This window comes from Dermacentor andersoni, chromosome 3 (genome assembly GCF_023375885.2).
Source record: "Dermacentor andersoni chromosome 3, qqDerAnde1_hic_scaffold, whole genome shotgun sequence".
Classification (NCBI taxonomy): Eukaryota; Metazoa; Arthropoda; class Arachnida; order Ixodida; family Ixodidae; genus Dermacentor; species Dermacentor andersoni.
In genome coordinates this window covers 194,760,639-194,771,144 of record NC_092816.1, presented here as the reverse complement: position 1 = coordinate 194,771,144, position 10,506 = coordinate 194,760,639, and the positions used below count along the sequence as shown (strand labels likewise).

Genomic DNA, 10,506 nt, shown 5'->3' with positions numbered 1-10,506 from the left:
GATTGGGCGCCGGAGTGGATTTTGGAGAGGTAAAGGAGGAAACGGGAATGGGAGAGATGCCCGCCAGGGCGAGTAACCACTGACTCTGACGGGTAAGAGAAAGGCGGACAAGCTGGGAGTCACGGTGGAGAGAGAGAAGAGAACGAAGAGGATGGAAGAGGCCTGTGGCAAAGAGCTTAGCAGTGGAGGTGGTGATAGGGAGATTGAGAGCTGCCTTGTAGAGGCCCACAAGGGCGGTCTCGAGGGTGTTAAGCTGAGTGTGGGTGAAGGAAACGTAAGGCACAAAGTACAGGAACTTGTTGAGGGCGAGCGCATCGGCAACTCGGCACGCATGAGCCTCGTGGAGGCCCGAGCGCCGAGTGACCACGCGCCGCAGGAGGTGAGTTTCCGAGTGACAAGCCCTGACAGCGTGGTGTAGGGCTTGCACATTCTTGGCTGCATGCAAAGGGAAGCCAAGAACTTTGCATTGGGGGACAATAGGAATGGGAGAGCCGGAAAGGTGGAGGGAGATTAGGGCGTTGTGAGAGCGCTGGTATGAGGAGTAGTTAAGAAGGAGAAGCTCGGATTTCTCCGGAGCAGGTGACAAGCCAGCAGTGGAGAAAAGGAGTTGATGAGATCGAGGCCACGTTGCAGGGTGTCCTGTACGTGACCGGGAGAACCAGACGAACACCAGAGGGTGATGTCGTCGGCATAAAAGATGTGGTGAATATCGAAGAATGTTCCACGTTTTTGTCATTCCTATCGGACTGTCCATGTCGCTGCATTTTCCCTCCCATTGTTGTCTGCGTAGCTGCTGTGCGTACTGTTATATGTCCCTGTTCAATTTGGCTAGCCTTCTACGAAGTGCCCGGTTGTGTTTTGTTATTTCCATTTGCATTGCAACCCTGCCTCTACTTCCGACATGTGTAGAAGCTTATTGTGTAGGTTGTCTAACTGCGCCTCCGGCGGGACCGTTTTCGTAGCTGCCGCCACATTTCCCTTTAGTTTTTCACGCCATTCCTCAATACCTTGTGTCGTGTCGTCGGCTTCCTCCCTTATTTTCCTGAATTTGTCTGAGTTGACAATTTAAAGGCTCTACCCTCTTTCTTGCTAGGGCTGGCCCTTATCATTATCTGTAGTATATTGTGACCGTTCCCAAGGTCGTGTTCGGTATTTTTCCACTGCGTGTCCTCTATGTTATTGGTGAATGTTAAATCTGGTGTCGAATCGCCCGAATAATTTTTTTTTTGCAGGAAACTTGATATGCAGGTGCGTCAGTGCATGATTATGGCGTGGCGTGTCATATGAGCCTTGGAAAACTCATAAGCGCTTGTTCAGGCATATTCCTCGTAGCATAAAAAAATGTGTTAGAAGCCACATCACGATGACTTACACCAAGAAATACGAACATGAACTATTCAGTGACCTAGGTAGGCGGGAAAACGGCTAGATAGGGACACGTAAACACAGCCCCCCGAGACGTGTGCGATGTACCTTAAAGGGAAGCTGAAACACTTTTCGAAAAAAATGAGTTCTCTGCGGCATTCTACAGTTTTGAGTCCCCTGAACACGAATATCTGGTTCAAAAAGGGCGGAAACAAACGCAAGCGGCTGTTTTTCGAAGAAAACGCGCACCAGCGCCTCAGGGCATCGCGCGAACGCCGCTGTTGCCCGTGATTGGTCGGGGCCGCTGTGACGTCGTTGGCGGTAGTCGCCGGTCGGCGCCGCTGCATGTCTCCGTTTCAGAGTGTAGCACCATTCCTTTCTCTCTGGTAGCACGCGGTTCTGCTGTTCTGGCTTCATAGCTGAGTTGCAAGATGGAACGTTGTCGCTGTCTCCGATAGCTTGTATTGTCCCCGTACATGTTTGAACCCACAGCCGATATGGAAAACGATGGCGGCAACAGAGTCAACGACGATATTGAGTGTGCCAACAGCGAGAGCGATGTGTGCACCTTCTCGCGCGCTGGAAATCTTAGCTGGCACGTATGTTTTTTTTTTTTTTTTCATGTAGCTGCACGTTGCAATGACGGGAGAAAAAATTCGCTAATGTGTCACTGGGAACATGCTGCTGGAAGAATGCCGAAGCACTAACTTCTCATTAGATTTACACGGGTGCAATTCCGCGATGTCAAGCACCTCGCCGCTGCTTGTCTAAAGTCCCGTGGTTTTTTCAGCGTTGATACACGATCGCGAACATAAGTGCCGCGTTTCAAAGCGCGCACATGCAGCGCTGTGAGGTACAGTCATGGAAGTTGCTTATCATACACATCCAGAGATGACCAGAGGTATTATATGTGCAATATTCATACTATGGTTCGACGACTTTGCGAGTGTGGCTCGATCAAGAATCGGTATGCGTGCTCCATGCTAGTGTTGACATAAAGATATTAGGCAATTTTAGCACCGCCGTGTGGTAAACACAATAACTGAACCAAACGTCGAATGTCACTAGGCAAGCCTACACTCCATTTGATACCTCAGGTGCAACGCTGTGGAAGCTACGCTCGAAGTCCGGTCACCAAAATTTATTACTGCGCGCGTTTCCGTCTATGCTTCACAGCGTGCAAGCGGCGTTTGCTCGCGCGAGCATGCACGTGAAGCTGCCGCGACGGGCTGCGATTAAAAAATACCGAAAAGAATTTTTTTTTTTTAAAAGAACGTGTTAGCAGTCGTTTAAGTACACGGATGGTTTCTATGGGTAAATTCTTTTTTTTTTCATTCCGAACTGAGCTTATACCTCTGTCACACAAGCACGCAAAAACTCTTTTACCTAAGCGGTCCTTTACCGAGTTGAAAGACCTCTAATTAAAAGGAGTTGCGCTGCAGACACACGGCGCGGGCGATCTCCTTTTATCGTTTCCTTCCGAACACGCTATGGAAAGCATGGCGCTAGATTCTGAAACAAAACCAGTTAGAATAAACCAACGTATTTCAATATAGAAATTAGAAACGTACTATAATATGCTTGTTTTAGTGAATTTAGATACAGTTTATTCGAAAAGGTTAAATTAAAGAAGATTTAATAAGGTAGCTTCAAGAGTCTTCGCAGAAGTAGCAAATTTTACATGTTCGTCTAGCAACCTTGGGCCACTGTTTACATCGGAGTCAACATGGAGGTCGAGAATATGGGGGACTGCACGGACACGAAGGAAAAAGTCGAAATAGCATGCATTTTGGCAAGGATTCTTGCTGCAGAGAGCGAAGCAGACGCCGCAAAGGCAGTCAAAGACCGTATTAAGCGGCAGTTGCTACTCAACGGGTGTACATTTTATGCCTTGGCGCTTCCCACGAGAGTCTGCAACCGATCGACGTGGGCTTTCATCCGCCACGAAAAGTGGTTCGAGGAGACTGTGCCTCACCTCGGTGGCCACAACTTCAAGCAGTCGTTTCGAGTGAACCCCTCAACGTTCCGGTTTCTCGTGGAAAGTCTGCGCCATGTGCTCGAAAAACAAGTTACCAACATGCGTGACCCGATCACTGCGGAAAAGCGTGTCGCCATTGGCCTCTACAAATTGTGCTCTTCTGCCGAAGATAGAACTGTGGCAAACCTCTTCGGCGTTGGGCGCTCATCCGTCAACGTCATTTACAGAGAGTTTTGCGCAGCTGTTGTCTCTGTGCTCGAAAGTGACTGGATCAGAATGATTACTGAAGAGGAAATGCCTAGGCACATCCAAGAGTTCGAAGCCGTGTGCGATTTCCCTCAAGCTGTCGGTGCCCTTGATGGCTGCCATTTCCCTATTTCGCCTCCAAAGAAGTACGCCACCGACTACTACAACTACAAGGGTTGGTAAGTGGCCACGATTTAACTTATTTCATGTAAGTGTTCTGTTTGGGCCCATTTTTATAGTAGTAAAAAAAAGTAACTGACTGACCCATATTTTATTGCTAAGTAAAATGTTATTCAATTTTACCAGCAGCTCTTAAGAAAACGCGTAATTTGGTTCGCAGTCTTGCAGTGTTTAGCAGCGACAATTTTAATGCGACGACGAAAAGAGTTCTCCGCAGGACTGCAACTCCTATACGATGTAGAGTACGCTAACAGCGACCGGTTGTGGCATTATGTGAAATAATGTAATCCGAGCTGCACTCACAGCTATTAATAAAAGCAAACTGTAAAATCGCATCACAGTAACTAAAGGCAGTGAACTCAGCAGTGCCATGCTGCACTAACCTTTATTCACTTTGCACTTTGTTTTTTCTTGCAGGCACAGTATTATCCTACTAGCATTGGTCGACCACAAGTATCGATTCAGATACTGCAATGTCGGTGCCCCAGGACGCTGCCACGACGCACATGTGTTTGGTGTTTCACGGCTGTCGAAGATTGTCAACAGTCCCCTTTTCAAAGCACCTGTTGCCGCAGTGGGTACCACAGCAGTCCCACCGATAATATTATGCGATCAAGCATTTCCACTAACCCCAAACCTCATGAAGCCATTTGGACACCGAACTGTCATCAGTGAAGCTGAAAGGAATTTCAACTGTCATTTATCTGGAGCAAGGAGGATAGTTGAAAACGCATTCGGAAGGCTAAAGGCCCGGTTCCGTTTCATTGCGAAAAGAATGGAGTGTTCTGTTGGCAATGCCCGTTTGGCTATACGAGCATGCTGCGTGCTCAATAACATTTGCGAGCACTTCAACGACAGTGTCCACCCACAGTGGTTAAGTGAGGTGCAGCAGTCCAATGCTACATTTCCACAGCCATCACGCAGAACAGAAGCTGAAATTGGAAATGCATCCGCCATCAGGACAGCACTTGTGGAATATTACAAGCGAAGGAACTGAACGCAAGAGTCCCAAGAATCAGCAACAATTGTGGAACACCATGTCAGTTTTTACTAAAAAACTTCAACATTGCATCTACAAGTTTCTCTTGCAACTTGAGCCCCTCTTTACGGAGATCCATTTCCATTTTGTGCGCATCAGCAAACTGCTCTCTCTGCCGTCGCTGCTCCTCAAGCATCCTTTCTTGAAAGTCGCCAGCCGGTTGCCTTCTCTTCCTGCGGGCACATTCGGAACTGCCACTTGCGAGGTTCCTGGATTCAACCTGTTGTACTGGCGACTCGGAAGGTGAACAATCTTCGGCGACGTCTTCACAAGAAGCAGAGCCGGAATCAAGCATGTCGAAGATCAGCTGCGTTTGAAGAAGGGATCCGAAATACATTGACCACATTAGTTGATGTGTGAAGCGGTAAACAATTAGTTCAGGGTTTTTACTTGCAAGAGAGCTGCCTCTCCTTGCGTGTATGTATTCACGTTTTTTTATTTTAGAGTCTGCATTTTTTTTATTCTCCAAACAGCGCACTGCCAAGCTTGCAAAATGAACAGCGCGTGAGCACAAGCAGAAATGAACCACAGTATTAACAAGAGCAGTCCGCTACACTGCAGGGTTGTGCAGATTATGGGCTTGGCAGCACAGCTGATGCTACATTATGTCTTGAAATTTAGTTGACTGTAATAAAGCATATATAGTCTCCACTATGCATTTCTTACTTCTTCGACGGAGGCAGTGCTGCTTGTTGTGCTCTCGCTGCACCCAGCCTCTTCCATTAAAGATGTATCGTGAACAGGCAGGGATCCTAGAAACCTATGGACTTCGGAGAAGAATGGCCAGCTCGGCGGTGATGACCCTGTTGTCATGTGTTTCAGGCAGCTCCTGGATAAGAAAACGAAAGAACTAAAATTTTATATACTCAAAATGTAAAGATATACACAGAGCAAAACGTTTGCCGATAGATACAAACGCGACTTGATGGTACAGAAAGCCTGAGAAGCGAAGGTAACCCTTTTTACTCGAAAAAATTTAAAGTTTCTCATGTTTTCTTGTCTGAGAACAACGCTTGCGCATGGTCCGAGAAAAATGCAAACCGTAGTCACATCTGCAGAAATGAAAACATGCAGACGACTTCCTGCTTCGTATTATATGTTGCCGTGAGAAGGCGTACAATATAATGTGAAATGCGCCTGTCCATAAGTTAAGGTTCCCGTTATCTTGTGACGAACGAAATCATGCTATTGACGACCTGCGCGGGTTGTCATTCTTCGCCGCATGTGAAGGCGAATTTGCGTTTACTCAGACCGACTCGCACTGTAAAGGAATTGCAGAAACAGCCTTTAGCGCGTCGTCGACTTTCGTGTGTGCAGGGCGCAGTTCAGCCCTGCAAAATTCGACGCTAGCTGAAATGAAGGGTCTCTGCCTTAAAACCTTCGTTACTACGGCTCCGTCCGCTAGATTAGGGTTCCGTCGCTGCCTACTACGGAAACAACGTTCGATGCTGAGGTCGCGACACCACAAACGAGAGCTTGCAGCTTGCGACCACAGCCTGAAGCCGCTTCAAGGTAAATTTAGCGCTCACAGCTTACTGCTGTGCTTTGTCTTACCTGTAGGTCTGTCCCAGGTTCTCTATCTTGCTGTGCACTTGCGCCTTTGTGCGAGGTACACCCATGCTCGTCAATGCTTGTGCAATGCCATCGTAAACGCCTCCGTTGTGCTTCTGCGCACGCAGCGAGGGCAGGTTGTCTTCCCATAACTTGATTAACGCCCAGGTGTCTCTCTCCGACCACTGTACCCGCGGTTTTCTTTGGCGTGCCGGAGGCTGTTCGTCGGTACCGCTCGCCGTAGCCATGGTCGCAGAAAATGGCGCGAATTTGCATCGTCTGTTAGCGTCACGTGATATTTTCGAACTGCTTACGAGAGTGCCGTGCAAAAAGTGCAAAACTGCGCCTACTTAAGGTTCAACGAAAGACAAAACCCTTTTTTGTGATGTGTACACTTGAAATAAAAATGCACTTTTGCTTCGTTTCTTTATTGCATGATAATTACTGGTGCCCACTGCGTTGGAGGCTACGCCTTTCCAGCCGTAAAAGAGATCGGTGATCTCCGGTTTCGGAAAAGACCGCTTCTGAAAAAGAGATTAAACTTTGGCGTGTGTCTGCGGATGCAACTCCTTTGTGTGAGATGTCTTTTTCTTCAAATGCCTTTAAAGTGCTCGTGTGACAGGGGTATTATATATGGAAAGCTTTCTGAAAAATCGGGTCAAGAAACACCGAACGTTTTCTAAGTGCGAACGCAGCCACTGCAAGAAGTATCTCAAGCCTCCGCAGCGTTGCACCTGATGTATGAAACGGAGTATAGCAACGCTAGCAACAACGCGTTTTCGCATTTGTCGTAAGGCTATCCGGCTACGCTAAAACTGTGTTACCAGACGTTAATGGCTGCAAATGTTCGTATTTCTCCAGTGCATCAATGTGGGCCTAATCACGCTTTCATTAAACTAGGTGCACCTGCATGTGCTGCGTATTGATGGAAGATGAAGAGAACTGCTTGTGCTGCCAGGTGGTGCAAGAGATTAGGAAAAAACAGAAGCGCACGCAGTGCGTAACAAGTTCAAGACAATTCAGGACTGTGTGCCTCAGCAGGGCAGCACTGGAAGTGGCACTTGCCCAGAAAGGAGTCGAACCGGCTGGACAAGGCAAGAAGTTTACACACAGGTGTGAAAATGATATGGCCAATGGAAAAAGAGTGATGCAAAAGCAATTTTTTTTACAGGCAGTTGAGGTATGCAGCATACCGCCAGTTTGTCTGGCTAGTATGGAAAAAGTTGGGAAAGAAGAACCGTCGAATTCTGCCAAGCTGTGTACCTGAAGTTGTTCGGGCTTCAGTCGCGCCGATTTAATTGGAATACCGATTGCCCGCATCGTTGTCAAGCTCCGATGATAGTCACTGTCGCGGAAATGGTCCGAGCACAGCGCAGTTGATTTCGTCGGCACGAACTTATCTCTCCTCACCGCACGTACCCACTGCGCTGAAGCTTCTTTTCCTTCGGGAATTTGTGAAACAACACATCGTCTCGCCGGCCTGTGTTCGCGCAGCCGAATGCTGCACAGAACGAGGGCATGTTGGGCGCCCTTGGCTGTAGGCACTCACGCAGCACAGAAGGAAAGAAGTTTACGAAAATCGCAAAACAAACGTGAGCGGCGGCGGCAGCAGATCTCTCGTAGCGTCGTTCAGTAAAGCGCAGGACGGAAAGAGGCATGCCAGCACATGTCAGCACGCCGGTCCGCAGCTCGGTTGGCTCGGTCTCCGCCCATGACGTCACTCTCGCCGGTTCTCTCCTCTGCCAACGTCCTCACCCGGCGCTCCGGGAAGCGATGGGGGCGTGTCCGCGCGGGTGATTTAGAAAGCGATTTCCGCCCGTTATATTAACAAAACGAAAAAAAAAATTTCGGAACCGTAAATTATTAGGTCTGTTCTCCCCAATCCCAGCAATTCATAGAAATTGAAAACCGTTTCAGCTTCCCTTTAAGAATGCTAACGCGAAAACAAAAATGAAAACAACAAATACACATCTTGCAGACCACCTCACATTATCGGTAAAGGTGGGAACGAAAGCGTGGCTCTACTTCTGAAAACGTATATTCCACAACTTATTTCTTCTACGAGTACTAAGCTAGACGACTTAAGCATGAAAAATGCGTCCCGGAGGCTCAGTGGCGTTATGACTTGTACGCGTTACAGAAAAAAAAAGTAACTCATAACATTTACAGCTTTTTCAAAAAATATATAATTGATTACAGTTGCCAACTGCTGCTCCGCGAACGTAATTCACCAATTATTGAAAGCTAATATACTACACCAATGTCAATTCCATCAGTACGTTTATTAATATTGCCTTCACAGATTGATCAGAAGGAGCTGGCATCACTCGTACAGTGCATCCTCGGCCACCCTTCACACGTAGCTTATCTCCAGAAGGAATTTATTTTCAGAAGCTTCAGCGGTAGTCTCCCCTCGTTTTCTTATGGAGATATCGGCAGCGACACTTGAAGCTCGCTCAATACGCACGCTCGTGAAAATGGTTGTGCTGTAACGTACGAACCCATTGCTAACGAGACCGTAGTAACCACCTCCGGAAGGTGAATGCTAGTTTCAGTTCAAGGAACATGGGCAATCCAAGCGGTTGCCGTATATTCTAAGTTAATTTTTTTTTAATTCCCTTTTTGTGAATTTTAAATTGGGCGAATCGCGGGAAGTGGTTGTCTTCGTTGCGTTCGTCGAGATTACCTCCGCTCGCCCTTGGCATTCACTCAGCGATTTCACAAGTCGGATCGCGCTTGGTCATCTGCTTCGGTTGTCGTCCCAAGTATGAAGATGCAAAAGATAGGCCACAGAATCTGGATCAAGTGTTGATGGAAGAGAAGACGCAGGGAACAAAGCATTTGAGGAAGATGGCTAAGTCGAGGCATCACATGTGTTGCACGGCTCTGTGTTGTTCTAACACCGGGAATTTCAGTTCTGCGAAGTTTTTCAGGTTTCATAATGACAGCTGGTAAGCACAAGTACTCCACTGCATTTTCTGAGCAGGTATTCATTTTGCGTGAGTAAACCAGTTCTGTGCAAGCTTTAGTGGACTGACACCGGAGCAGTGTCGTTCGACTCATTCGTCATGATGGCAGCCCATCTACACGCTGTTGGTGAAACTCCTGCACTGAAGGGCTTGTGTGCGTCTTTGTTGTGCTCTACATTTTGTGCACTCTTCACTTTGTCGACGCATACGGCCAAGGCTAAAGTAAAAAAAAAAAAAAAAAGCCATGATGTTTTATCAAATTTTAAGAGCAATTACAGCGAAAGTATGCGCGCACGTAAACTCTGGTTGCGTTTTGATGCACCAGTACTAAGATATTTTACTGAAGAAGTTTGAAGCCCTCAATTTTATCTAAATTTTGGAGCGTAGACGGTACCATATGCTCCGTTTCCTTGCTTTAGGCACAGCTTCGGTGTGTACGAGTTTTTGAGCACATGTAATATAGACGAGGCGCAATGTTATTTGTTTTGCCGGCAAAAATCTATTTCATACATACCAGTAAAACAAGTATAGAGTATTTAATGCTAATTAAGTGCGAACTGGTAATCGTCCGTGCGTTTAAGAGTGCTATTAGGTTGTTTTTTGTGTGCGTGTGTGAATTGTGGGTTCCTTGCGTTGCTATTGTGTCAAGAAGTGTCCCAACACTCACTGTCCCTTATTGTGTATATGACTATGGCGCAAAGTATGACGACAGGCAGAATATATGCGCTTGTAAGCATCATAAAAACATGCACCCTCATTCGGCATGTAGTTGAAATAATGGTAGCAATCATAGGCTACTTCCTGGTCATGAAGACGCATGTAGCCAGTTTAAAATTCTGTGGGCCCTTACTTCTCATACTGTCAACGAAATACACCTATTGTATTCTGCCTTCTTTCTGTAAGCCACAAAATGTGTTGCCGTCATAACATATGTTATAGTCAAGTTCCGTGTGACCAGCCAGTTATGGTTAATTTTCGCATTGGTTTGAATCTTTTAGAATCTGTGTTCGCTAATTATGCACAAATTTCAGTTGTGAATGAAAATTGCATCTGCAGATTGACGTTTTCGCACTGCGTGGAAGTCAGTCCTTTTCCAGTATGGAATAAGTGAATAAGAACAAAAACGTTCAACTTTTATTTGTGTTGATATTCGGCTGACTGAGAAATCGGCCAGCCTT

The 10,506-nt window shown here is 46.8% G+C and overlaps 2 protein-coding genes across 2 annotated transcripts; one reads left to right on the top strand and one right to left on the bottom strand.

Annotated features, from left to right (window-relative positions):
- The first annotated feature begins 2,716 nt into the window (after window positions 1-2,716).
- Window positions 2,717-5,459, top strand: LOC126524392 (uncharacterized). The gene is made up of 2 exons (XM_050172719.2): window positions 2,717-3,768; window positions 4,187-5,459. The coding sequence occupies exons 1-2, from the start codon at window positions 3,092-3,094 to the stop codon at window positions 4,764-4,766; spliced, it is 1,257 nt and encodes a 418-aa protein (XP_050028676.1). The 5' UTR covers window positions 2,717-3,091; the 3' UTR covers window positions 4,767-5,459.
- Window positions 4,795-6,987, bottom strand: LOC126524393 (uncharacterized). The gene is made up of 3 exons (XM_050172720.3): window positions 6,363-6,987; window positions 5,475-5,637; window positions 4,795-5,115 (listed from the first exon to the last, which is right to left on the bottom strand). The coding sequence occupies exons 1-3, from the start codon at window positions 6,605-6,607 to the stop codon at window positions 4,810-4,812; spliced, it is 714 nt and encodes a 237-aa protein (XP_050028677.1). The 5' UTR covers window positions 6,608-6,987; the 3' UTR covers window positions 4,795-4,809.
- Window positions 6,988-10,506: the final 3,519 nt, after the last annotated feature.